The 13912-nt window shown below is 33.5% G+C and overlaps 2 protein-coding genes across 2 annotated transcripts; both read left to right on the forward strand.

Moving 5' to 3' along the window:
• Positions 1-87: 87 nt before the first annotated feature.
• Positions 88-2007, forward strand: LOC131615230 (uncharacterized). The gene is made up of 10 exons (XM_058886704.1): positions 88-103; positions 198-288; positions 368-495; positions 577-649; positions 738-885; positions 991-1148; positions 1245-1365; positions 1442-1612; positions 1698-1754; positions 1834-2007. The coding sequence occupies exons 1-10, from the start codon at positions 88-90 to the stop codon at positions 2005-2007; spliced, it is 1137 nt and encodes a 378-aa protein (XP_058742687.1).
• A 985-nt stretch (positions 2008-2992) lies between these two features.
• LOC131615231 (uncharacterized) lies at positions 2993-8542 on the forward strand. Its single transcript, XM_058886705.1, has 9 exons — positions 2993-3488; positions 3598-3684; positions 3775-4219; positions 4314-4701; positions 4759-5287; positions 5377-6597; positions 6696-6914; positions 7019-7876; positions 7965-8542. The coding sequence occupies exons 1-9, from the start codon at positions 2993-2995 to the stop codon at positions 8540-8542; spliced, it is 4821 nt and encodes a 1606-aa protein (XP_058742688.1).
• Positions 8543-13912: the final 5370 nt, after the last annotated feature.

Raw genomic sequence — 13912 nt, forward strand, 5'->3', positions numbered from 1 at the left:
ACTGTGAAGGAAGTTGATATTCAGAACCTTCCTCCCAAAAGATTTTTTTTCAAAGACTTTAATGATATTCTTGGAGGAAATTGTGAGATGAACCGACTTGAAGGTAAATATATTAGGTCATTTGATTTCTTCATACTACAATTTTGTTTATTATTACAGAAGTTGATTTTAACTTACTCTTTCACTCTATTTTGTAGATATCATTGGTGTGGTTCAGGAAATCAACAATTTTCAATACAACAATTCTGGAAAAAAATCATTTGTTTCATTGAGTCTTAAAGACTTGAAGTAAATTATCTGAATTCAAATATTACAACTGTGTGCCATCATTATTATCTTATTGATATTTTTATGTTTATTTCTGCAGAGGAGTCATTGTTAACTGCACATTATGGGAGAGTTACGGAACAAAATTTTTGGACTTCTACCACGACGAAAAAAACAGTGGTGCTATTGTAATAATACTAACTCATGCAATGATAAAGGAATCACAAGGTTTGTATCAATAATCTCCTATTATTCAAATGTGATATCTCTCTGTAATAAATTTGATACTCTAATTTTGGTCTATTTCAGTCTCAAATGGATGGAGTGGATCTAAGTTGCTTATTAACGAAGACATTCCAGAGATAACTGAGTATTTATCAAAGTATACACAAGTTGTTATATTCTTAAAGTATAATAAGCTCCCTTAAAATTTATCATCATTTACATTCATTTTTGGTTCAATGTTTCAGGTTACCGTCAAATGAGCAGACTGAAAAGCCTTCGCAGTCTTCGAAGGGAATGTCTCTTTGGTCTGGTGCCTCTCAATTCACCCCAGTCGAAAGTTTCGTTCATAAGGCCAAGTGTATTTCTCTTAGTGAACTTTGCAAGGTGAAACAGGTACATGGTTATGACAAATTTCAAATAGTAAGATCAATATTATTTTATACAGATGATTTTTGTTAGAGTGTTGCATTTTTTTATATTCAACTTATTGTATCTTAGGACATGTTATGCGTTACTGTTGGAACAACTCAAATATTTTTTGTCTCAAAACACGGTTGGTTTTATTATGGGTGTACTAAATGTTCTTTAAAGGCATCTGATGTGAACAATCCATACAAATGTTCATGTGGACAGAATGTAGAACATGCCATACCAAGGTTGTATTTTTCAATTTTTAATCAGATTAATTCATTTGCCATGTTTCAATATTTGTAGTGTTCTAATTGTATTTTCCTATGTATTTATGTAAAAAGGTATCGAGTTGACATATATGTAGTTGATGGTGATTCCAAATTTCGCTTTGTGTTTTGGGACACTGACTGTGCCGACATTATTGGAAAGTCTGCTGATAGTATTTATAAAGCAATGCTTGAGGTTCATTTTAATTCATTACCTATTTTAATATTTATTTGTATAGGAATGAAGTACTTACATTGAATTTAATGTGTAGGAAGGTGACGACGACCCAATGATATATCCAGATGATCTTGACATGCTACTTGGTAAAAAGATGGCGTTTAGGGCTAAAGTTCAGCCAACATTTGGCCAAGCATCTGTTTGGAAACTTTCTTATGATGAAGAGTTTGTAAAGGAAATTGAGAAAGATTATATTACTGATGAAGTATGGAAATTTTACTTTGAACATCTACATATGTCTATTTATCAATATTTGTATCTTAATCTTCATCTCAATCTCTGATCTGCAGGGAGATAGCAAATCTTTAAACCAAAACCCAGTTGTTGATCGTGTTGATGAATCCATTGTATGTTAATGTTGACTAAACTTTAGCCTGTTAATTACATTATTTTCTTTATACTTACTATTAATTTGTTTTCTTCCAGGAGTCGTTGTCAGCATATGGAGAAAATGATCCTGATAAAATTGTGACCAATACTCCATCCAAAGGAAGTCCTGTTTATCTTGATGCTGTAGATTCTGAATTACAAGCGTATGGTACTACCCAGCTCTCAGGAACCAAGCCTGCAAAGAAAGTTAAGATTGAATCTGATGCATGAAGACTCCACCAGAACCATTTTAATTTCCATCATTATTGTTATTTTGTGATCTTTTCTTGACTGTTGTTTTAATGTTTTGGTACAAGATACACGAGTTACGATCCATGGATTAAATATCAATTATCATTTTGTCATATGATATCAAATATCAATTATCATGTTGGTTTTCTTATAATTTCTCTGTAGCAATGGTTTATTGTCTGTTGTTTGAGTTTAATATTGCATGATATATTGCCCGATTATACAATGCTAAATATATTAACTGTTGTTTGTGTTTAATATTGCGTGATATATTGTCCGATTATACAAACGATCCATATGAATTGGAAAAAAAGTTAGAATTAACCATCCTACATGATATTTCTTCTTACCTGCAAGTGAAAATTAATTTTTGAATAATAAATTGTATATCAGAATCGTTTTGATTTGCACAGTTTTTTTTCAATAAACCATAATTTTGGCAATGATATTTACAGTAATGTCTTGCATTATAAGTTCATTATTGACTTCTCAATAAACATAATTTTGGCAATGATATTTTCAGTAATTGCTTTTTCAACAGATTCCTCTAATGCAAAATTTTTTAATTCATCAACTTGATTTGAATACTGCATGCATTATTTAAATAAAACATAACGAAATGTGTTTTACAAGTTTTTTAATGTGACTCTTGAAAACTGCACCAGCATTATGTCAACCATCATACCTACCTAACATATAAACTGTAACTTGCACTACATTCTTATCTTATTTGTGCACGCTTCATGCAATTATGGTTGCTTGGTGCATTCATTTTTTGCTTATTTAATGATTAAGTCACAATATTTTTAACTGCATACAATATTAATTATCATAAACTTTTCATATTCAGCTATTTCCCTCCATAAACAAATAGTTTGGAGGGAGTCTTTGTCCATATATTTCCTGCTTCCCTGCATATTCAGCCATATTTTGCAGAATGATTGTAACTTCAAAGTAAAAAATCATGGAAAAGAAACAAAGCGATGAGCATGATCACTTCATGAATGTTATCAGAAGAAAAAGGCAATTTGATGCTAGACATCATAGAAAGCGTGTTCTTGGAGCTAAGAGAGCCAAGCGATTGGCGTCAATGAACAAAGAAAATGCATGTCAAACTCAACCCCCTGCTGATACTATATCTTCGCATTTCAGATTACCACTATCTTCTATTTCTCCAAATATTCCAAGTTCCACCATAACTGATCGAAATACACAGCAGAAAACTCACAGTATATCAACATTGAATACATTGGCAAGTTCATTAGCAAAAAAACGCCCAAGAGTTGTTTCTGTAAAGAACATTAACAATTTAGGAGTTAACCTCAGAAGGAGATTTGATAACGAGTTTATGAGCGGTGCGACAGCATCTTCAAGCCATACACCAAATCCAGATTCCAGCACCAACGAACTTTTCCAAGATGACAGTGAAGGGGATGAAGGTTCCGGTAATTCTTCAGATGGTAAGTAACTTTATTGTGATGGATTATTAACCGATATTGAATGTTCTTACATTTCACCAATATATAATAACATAATATTTTCGAACTCATTTTTACTATGTTGTTGTAGCCTGCAGTTCAGTTTCTAACTATTCAATGGACGAGCATGACGTAGGTTTTGACACTGACATTGAAGAAATAGATGTTCAAAGATCAGGTTGTATTTTATTGTATTGATATGTTTCTTTCTTTAAAAAATCATGATCTATTATGTTATTTTACCTGACAACTGTACATTTTTGTTTAGGAGAATACTACGATTTAGGTGACCCATCATGTGAGTGTCAGCAATGTGGTGCAAATATGTGGTATATGGAGAGGAAAAACAAGTCTCGACATTCTGCTAATCCTAAGTTCTCAATGTGTTGTGGAGAAGGAAAGGTTCAAATACCTTTGTTGAGACAACCTCCACCCGTATTGCAGAGCCTGTTGTTTGAACAAAACGAAAGTGAATCAAAAATATTCCAACAACAAATTCGTCTTTACAATATGATGTTCGCATTTACTTCTCCGGGTGCTAAAATGGACAACAGATTTAATAATGGTAGAGGTCCCCCTAACTATCGTATTCAAGGTCAAACATGTCATCGTATAGGCAGCATGTTACCTTTGCCAGGTGAAAAGGCCCGTTTTGCCCAACTATATATATTCGATACTGAACATGAAGTTCAGAATAGATTTGATATTTTCAGGTTTTTACTTTATATATCTTTGTTTCAACACTGTATATTATTTTGTTGTTGCAATTCTCAACATTCTGAACTTTATACGTTGGATGATTTGCAGAAAAAGGGACGGAGTTGATATTAATATAGTTGAAAAGTTGTCTTCAATGTTATATGAACATAATGTTCATGCTCAGTCATTTAAGATGGCAAGGGATAGACTTTCTGAAGGAAATGTTGCAGATCTAAAACTCCGTCTCATTTCTGATCGTCAAAATGATGGAAGAATATATAATCAACCAACAGTTTCAGAAGTTGCTGCTCTCATTGTTGGTGATGTTGATACTGCAGAAAAAAGGGATATTATAATGCAAAAACAATGTGGCCAACTTCAGAGAATAGATGAATATCACACTTCTTATTTGGGTTTTCAATATCCTTTACTTTTCCCTTACGGCGAAGATGGTTACAGACCAAACATACGGCATCGCAATAAAGGATCTACAACGGTTCGTAATGCAGAAACAACGACCACGGTATCGGAAATTGACGATGTTCCATGGGAGGATGCAACCAAAAGAAACAGACTTACAATCAGAGAGTGGTTCGCCTTTAGGATTCAGTCAAGAAAAAACGAGGCACAGACAATTCTCAGGTCAAGGAGGTTATTTCAGCAGTTTTTGGTAGATGGTTTTACAATGATGGAATCTGAGAGACTACGATGGTTAAGAAAGAATCAGTCAAAACTACGAGTAGGGAAGTATGATCATCTTGCAGATGCTAGGACAAATGGACATACACGTGGTGCAGCTACAGGGAAAAGAGTTGTCCTACCTTCGTCGTATGTTGGAAGCCGTAGATTTATGGATCAGTTATACTTCGATGGCATGGCAATTTGTAGTTATGTTGGATTTCCTGATTTGTTTATTACATTCACATGTAATCCCAATTGGCCAGAAATACAGCGCGTATTAAGTTCTGCAAATCTGAAAGCGTCTGATCGTCCGGATCTCATAACAAGAATCTTCAAATTGAAATTTGATTCGTTACTGTCTGATTTGACTAAAAAGAGTATCATGGGAAAGGTTCTTGCGTGTAAGTAATTTGTAACTTTGATTAATTTAATTTCCTTATTCATTTTTAATGTCATGTTATAAACCAATATGTTAATTTTATATTTGTAGATATGTACACAATTGAGTTCCAAAAAAGAGGGTTGCCCCATGCGCACATATTAATTTTCCTTCATCCGTCGAGCAAGTATCCAACACCCGCTGACATTGATCGTATCATATCAGCAGAAATACCAAACAAAGACACTGACGAAGAGTTATATAACTTGGTCAAATCTCACATGATACACGGACCTTGCGGAAATGCTTTTCGTAATTCTACGTGTATGAAGGAAGGAAAATGTTCTAAATACTTCCCTAAAGAATTCAGACGTGATACGATCGTTGATCAAGATGGATATCCGGTTTATAGACGAAGGGACAACGGACACACAGTTTCTAAGAATGGAATTGAGATTGATAACAGATTTGTTGTTCCTTACAATTCAAAGTTATTGTTGAAGTACAGAGCTCATATTAATATGGAATGGTGCAATCAAAGCACATCCGTCAAATATTTGTTTAAATACATCAACAAAGGATACGACAGAATAACTGCTGCAATTGTCATGAATGAAGATGGATCTGTTTCGCAACACGAAGCCGTCGATGAAATAAAGCAGTATATTGACTGTAGGTACGTTTCTCCAAGTGAAGCTGCTTGGAGAATTTATGGTTTTTCCATTCATGGAAGAAAACCAGCTGTAGAAAGACTTCACTTTCATGGGGAGGGACAAAATTCTGTTTTTTATACTGATGTCAGTCCCATTACCAAAGTCCTTGATAAACCGAGCGTTACTGAGTCGATGTTTACTTCTTGGTTTGAAGCAAACAAGAAATACGACGAAGCGCGCCAACTAACGTATAGCAATTTTGTTTCAAAGTTTGTATACGTTAAGAAAAAGAGAGAGTGGAAACCCAGACAAAAGGGATACACAATTGGAAGACTAATTTGGGTTCCTCCAACTACTGGGGAGTTGTACTATCTAAGGATGATGCTAACACATGTCAAAGGACCGAAAAGCTACGATGAAATAAAGACAGTAAACAATGTTAGGTACGATACTTTCCGTGATGCATGTTTTGCTATGGGATTTATTGGGGATGATCGAGAATTCATAGCTGCAATAACAGAAGCATTTCATTGGGGTTCTGGACATTATTTGAGATTACTTTTTGTTCACATGTTATTGTCAAGTAGCATTAATAGGCCTAAGCATGTATGGAGTAAAACTCAACATCTGTTATCTGATGGAATTCTGTATTCTCAGCAAAGGATTGCAAACAACAGAGGTATATTTTCAATTATGATCAGAGTAATTAATTACACATAATATTACTATGCTATTCCAATATTTACCAACTATTTATTTATTTTTTTCATTTAACAGGTCTGCGACTAACAAATGAAGAAATTCTCAATCTGACGTTGATTGAAATTGAAAAACTTCTTCAACGCAGTAGAAAGAGTTTAAGTGATTTTCCTGGAATGCCAAAACCACATGGTTACATAATTGAGGAGCTTGGAAATAATTTAATTTACGAAGAGAGAAACTACGATCCTGCTGGACAACTTCAACAGTTTAATACGCTGTATAATAACCTCACAGGTGTAAATAATAGTTAACATCAATTAGGCAGAAGAATTTCATATTACTTAGAAACTTATATTTCTAATATGAAGCATCTAACATATGTGTTGACTTTATTTCAGATGAACAAAGAGATGTATTCAAACAAATCTTGACGGCTGTTGATACCCAGAACGGAGGGGTATTCTTTTTGTATGGATACGGCGGTACAGGGAAAACATACATGTGGAGAACATTAGCTTCCTACATAAGATCAAGAAGACAAATATGCTTGACAGTTGCCTCTTCAGGAATTGCATCCCTTTTGCTCCCCGGTGGTCGAACGGCACATTCTAAATTTAAAATTCCGATCCCCACACTTGAATCTTCGACATGCGACATTAACAAGGGTAGTGACAGGGGTGACATGCTAAAAATATCAAAATTGATAATTTGGGATGAAGCTCCCATGTGTCACAAATTTTGTTTTGAAGCTTTGGATAAAAGACTCAGAGATATCATGGGTGGAACCAGGTCATCTGATAAAATATTTGGTGGGAAGGTAATTGTGTTTGGTGGCGATTTCAGACAGATTCTACCGGTTATTCCAAGAGGCAGCCGTTCAGATATAATTCATGCAACTATCAATTCATCATACATTTGGGATCATTGTAAGGTTTTGAAACTTACAAAAAACATGAGGCTTCAGCAATCTGGGACGACCATATCGGCATCCGAGTTAGAACGGTTTTCAAATTGGATATTAAAAGTTGGAGATGGAAAACTAGCAGAACCTAACGATGGCTATGCTGATATTGATATCCCAGCAGTTATTTTGATATCTAATTTTGATGATCCCCTTCGAGCCATATTCGAAAACACTTATCCAAATTTTGAAGCTAAATTCAATAATGTAGCTTTTCTGCAGTCAAGGGCAATATTGGCTGGAACAATTGAGACAGTAGATGAAATAAATCACTATGTACTAGACAATCTTCCAGGTAATATTTAATTTTTTGTGAAAATTTATCCGACGATTTTTCACTTCCATCTTTAACAGATCATAATATAAAGGCACTGCATTTTCAGGGGATGAAAAAGAATACCTAAGCTCTGATTCAGTCGACACGCATGATGGTGATGGCAATGAATGTTTTGATGTTTTAACTCCTGAGTTTCTGAATGGATTGAGAACGTCGGGACTTCCTAATCATAGGATCAGATTGAAAGTAAATACTCCAATCATGCTGCTCAGGAATATTGATCAAGCAGAAGGCTTATGCAATGGAACACGTCTAATCGTTACAAGATTGGCTGATCATGTTATCGAAGCTAAAATCATTTCAGGCAAGAACATCGGCGGTATCATTTATATTGCCCGAATGGACATTACTCCAACGCAGACGCCATGGCCATTCAGGATGACACGAAGACAGTTTCCTATAACAGTCTGTTATGCTATGACTATTAATAAATCTCAAGGTCAGTCTTTGGATCATGTTGGCATATATTTGCCGAGGAGCGTATTCAGCCATGGCCAGTTATATGTTGCAGTTTCAAGAGTAAAGAGCAGAAAAGGCCTTAAAATCTTGATCCATGATAAGGAGAAACTTCCATTGACCACCACAACAAATGTTGTCTTCAAAGAAGTGTTTGAAAATGTGTAGTCTATAAGTTTTTGCAATATTTATGGACCTGTTGTTATTGGTATATGTTTTGTGCTCAGTTGCCTAAAATTAGCTTACAACTTAAACAACTTATTAACTGTCATGAATGGAAGATTTTATATCATCTTTGCATATTGATAATTTATTTTCATCTGTACAACTGGATTGAAAACTTACGATGAATGATAGCTGCCATAATATCAATGATTATAGATCATCATCAATTATAAGGTTAGCAAAGAAAAATATTCACGTTGATAACCATTATTTAAATCCATTACAGAGCCATCTGTGATTACAATCTAAGTACCATCAACAACAAATTTAAAGCTACAAGTAACATCTTTACATCCTAATCAGCTACTTTTTTCCCCAAGAACACAAACATCAGATCTGAATATGGAATCATGGAGAATTCTATGAAATCTCCAACTTGAAGGTTTTTTGACTTTGCAAATTCGTACCAACCAACTCCAATATGTTTCTCATACTCATTCCTGCCAGCCTTAAGAATACGACAGTGATATCCCTTTCCGTCAATAAGATCTACCATCCTTATTGCATTTTGGTCTTTACGAAAACATGTCCTTGATATTTCCATTGGAATATTCTGCATTATAACTTTCTACTTATTAACCCACGATATATATAGATCTATATACGGCAGTGGATTTTACTGGGTTTTGAACTTACCAGAGCATTTTGGCCTCGCATGTTCGCTTCTGTGACATTAGATTTCCACTTTACCTCCCCGGTGTGATCAGCCATGCATTCAGCTTCAGTAAGAAACCCATCTTTTATGAGTGTTTCAAACATCTTTTCCTGCTCTTGCTCAAACTCTTTGTTAATGTTATGAGCCCATTCAAGACTGTCTCTCTCAGGATCACTGAAACATATATTTTAAAGAATAACACTGCTATTAAGCAAAGAGACGAGAAAAAAGGGAATCCATTTATTTTATTACAACATGCATGCAAAGTATACTCACCTGCTTGATGGAGAAGGGACGAATGGAACTCCCCACTTCACCATATCAGAATTAAATTTTATAAGGACCTCAATTCTGATGCATTATGACAAAAAATTCTATATATAGATAGATAGTGATAACCCTTATTTTTTGGGCCAGACAACACTGATGGGCCTACATTTTTTATATGTACAAATATCCAGCATGTTTGGTAAACGAGTTTTAACAACAAAAAAGTAATTATTGCAATTTTTTTAGTAGTTATTAGATGTTACAAATCAGACCTTTAAATATACATGACACTATATTTCCTTCCATACATTTAATAAATCTGCTTGCCTACATAAATTGAAGTTGCTATATATCTAAGCTGATTGTATAATATGTATTCTTTATAAACTGTAATTTGGTTTTAACATGGTAAATTGTTTATCAAACAAAATTTCTTAAAAAAACATTTCATATTAACTTTATAACTATTATATTTAGTTAATGTTTATAATGCATGTAAATAAACTATTCTAGCACACATGAGCCAATCATGATGGCCAATGTAAAGGAGCAACCATGAAGTATGTAGAACATTAAGATAAACAAAACATATAACCATTCAAAAATTCCCAGGCCAGGAAAGTAGTCTTGATAAAGTCATTCAACATTAAAGCAAAAGTACCAACCCATAGGGGAAACAAAAAACATTGTTCAGATAAGTTATAAAAGTCACCACCAGATACACAAAATTCAAAGACTTTGGTCTTTGAAACTACTTCAACAACAGAAAAAAAAGCAAAGTTCTTCCACCACCTTTCAACAGCCCCATCATTTCTTCTTCATTGTAACATAAATGAAAGTGCCATGTTTCGCCAACTGACAAGTCAGTGTGTCGCCTTTCTTGAACCCTTTGGTCTTCGCATAGGCGTACCATCCTTTAGTCATGTATTTCTCAGCCGGACTCGGAGCCCCGTTGCGGTATGCCGTCTTCACAGTACACTTGAATTGTTGATACAAATCACAATCTCTAATAGTTACCTCCTTCTGATTACTTGCCAAGCAGTCTATTGCTATCTGCTTAGGGAAATGCTGCAACAACACAAATATTCATTGAATAAACACTTGAGATCTGCAAAGTATTAAAATATGAGGTCGATTTTCAGTATGCTTACCTGGACATTATCCTTTTTTACTCTTGAATTCTTTATAGCAATATCCCAGCAGTATGTTGGCTTTCCTCCCCACATTCTTATCCTAACATTTGAAACATTTTTCCCCTTCTTTGCAAGTTTCATTGTGCTCTTCTCACTCCCATCTGTAACAGATCTTAAGTTGGCAGTCCTTCCAAGATTTTTGCTATTAGTCCTCCTCTCAACTTCAGCTGCTTTCTTCCCAACTGTTTTATCAACAACAGTTTTGGACTTCTCAGTTTTTTTGTTAGTCTGTACATTATCGTTCACAGAGACAAGGGGGACATCATCTTCTTCAAGCTTAACACTACTCATAGGAACAACAGTATTGTTGACATTTGGAACAACTGCAGGGACATTCTTGCAAGTTTCTGCAAATCTAACAGATTTCTTAGAATTTGCTTTACCCTTTCTAACCGACCTGACAGATGATTGTTTTACTGAGCCATCTTCAACCTCATCTACGAGTTTTTGAATTTCGTTCATTGCTGCCTCCTCACTGAAAGAAAAATTATAGTTGCATGAGCACATTATTAATCCCAAATACGGATTAACAACGCAACTATACCATAGACAGGGAATATTTGAAAGATTAACAACTTTAAAATATATATAACACCACACTATTGGCCCAGAATAAAACACCTATGCTTTATAGATTAACACAATCAGGCAAATAAACATTCGATACAACTTGACCCCCCACAACGTTACGAAGACCTGATCTGGGAAATATTAAACAGTAAACTCCATTCACATCATTCTCTATTAATTAAACAAATCTATTTTAGCATGCATCAGAAATAAAAAAACCCTAAAACCTAACTAGATCGCACATGAACTTTATGCCAAAACAAATAAATTAAATAGGAATTCATGTATCTAACCTGATAACTTCTTCTTCCTCATCTGATAACCACCCATACGCTGGCTTTCTTCCAAACCTCATCGTCGTCGTCTGTTGCTATCTCCAGAAGTGATGTAAGTTTTTTGATAAAGACCGGAATGAGAACGAGAGAAGTTGTGTAATGTAAACAGTCCAAAATATATTATAACTCAACTTTGCACGTTTCCTTTTTCTTTTCCCTAGACTTATTCAGTAAATGACCCCTATCTCAATCAATCATGACTGTTACCTATGATCCCCCGTGTAACCAAAGCATTTACTAATTCATTTGGAAACAACACTATGTAGTCTAACGAAAAAAAAGGCATTTAATTTATCTCTATCTCTTAACTCCAAACATACATGCATACACTTTTTTTAAGCTTTACCTATTCCATGCAGTACACGTTTTTTTTTATTTTTATTTCCTTTTTTTTTATTACTTACTCTTTTCTAAGTTTTCCCGCGTTTTAAAATACAAACATTATATATTTTTTATTTATATTCTAAGTTTTAATTAAAATCCACTTTTTAGGAACAATAAATAGTTTCTATCAATCCTTCTTTATTTCAAATATTTATTTTTTTAAATCACATTTAATAAATCAAACAAATGTTATAATAATTAAAAATTTATGTAAATATTTGTTGATAAATACTCCATATATAATTATTGTCAAGATGTTTTTTTCAACTCACCTATCTATTATAAATCAATTACTCAATAGTTCATGAAAATAATATTTTATAATATTACTTAGCTTATTCATCCCACTAATTTTAAAATCCTATGGAAATAAATTTAAACAACCTATTACTATTATTTTTCAACACTTTGTGATATATTAAAAAAACAATAGGAATTTATATATCTTTTCTTATACATACTTAACTCAGTTATAATTCATGTTACAATACTTTTTACACATATTGACATCCTTATGTGTATTTATCAACATATATATTATTCATAATTTAAAATTTATGCAAATATTAGTTGATAAATAATCCATATATAATTCTTTTAAAAATATTAATTACACTTTAGAATATCTTTTACTAACAAAAGTTGTCAAGTTGTTTTTTTCCCACTCGCCTAATAAATAAAAATTAATTATACAATATAATATGAAATTTATAGTTTATAATATTACTTTGCTTATTGATCCCACTAATTTTAATATTATACGAAACATTGTTATTATTATTCTTCAACACTTACTAATATGTTTCAAAAACATTGGGAATTTATATATCTTTTTGTATACATACTTAACTGAACTATAATTCATGTTTCAAGATTTATTACACATATTGATATGCTTATGTGCATATTTCAATATATATATATTCCCCATTCTCCTATTAACTTGAAGTTTATGTTGAAAAATAAGTAAAATATTAAACATAACCAAATTATACTAACAGGAGTACATAAAGGATAATTTTAAACCATGCTCATCCATTTGATTTTCACACATTGTTGCAAAGCATATAAGTATTATATTGCAATTATAAAGTAGCCAGGATAACATTAGCTGTTTCAATCCAAAGAGAATTGATGAATAACAAACACAAAAAGTCTTAAACATAACATTAATCCACATACAACTGAAATAGAAAAAAAAAAATCCCAACAACATCATTCAAAACAATCTACTGTTCTTCCAAAACTTTGCACTTCTTCATTCACCATAGCCATCAATACCCCAACAATACATCTTCTTTAAACCTGCAATACAACAGAATGATAATTTTTCTGTTAACTTCCAGAAACATACAATGACATCAACAAATAATTTAACATGTAAAAGATATTACTAACCATTCTTTTCAGCTTCTCCACCAACTCTGTCCATATCATCCATTCTCTGTCATTCAAACAACATACACAGAGTTAATGCTTAAATTTTAATTGAATTCATATAACCTAATATCATGCCTTTTCGAAAAATCGGATAATAAGATTCTTATACCTTTCATTTTCAAAGACAAACTTCCCAATATACACTGAATTGGATATTTCTATCATTCTGGGGTTTATCTCCAGTCCAACACTTCCCAGAACATCAGTTAAAAATTCGACGTCTTCAAGTACAGCGAACCTCAAACCAGCCCTCAATTCCTGATGCTTTCCCGACCACCTTATTCCAAGCATCTCATCCTGCCACACCCCTGCTATGTTCTGAATCTTACTTCCCCTTTGCCAGGCGCATGCAACACCATCCATCACATGCAAAGCCCACTCAGTGCACAACTTGGTAATGCGTTCTTTCTTCATCTTCAACCTCATCCGCAACATCTTCGATCTTTGCTTCATCCTCCTTTTAATC

The sequence above is a fragment of the Vicia villosa genome, linkage group LG6 (genome assembly GCF_029867415.1).
Source record: "Vicia villosa cultivar HV-30 ecotype Madison, WI linkage group LG6, Vvil1.0, whole genome shotgun sequence".
NCBI lineage: Eukaryota > Viridiplantae > Streptophyta > Magnoliopsida > Fabales > Fabaceae > Vicia > Vicia villosa.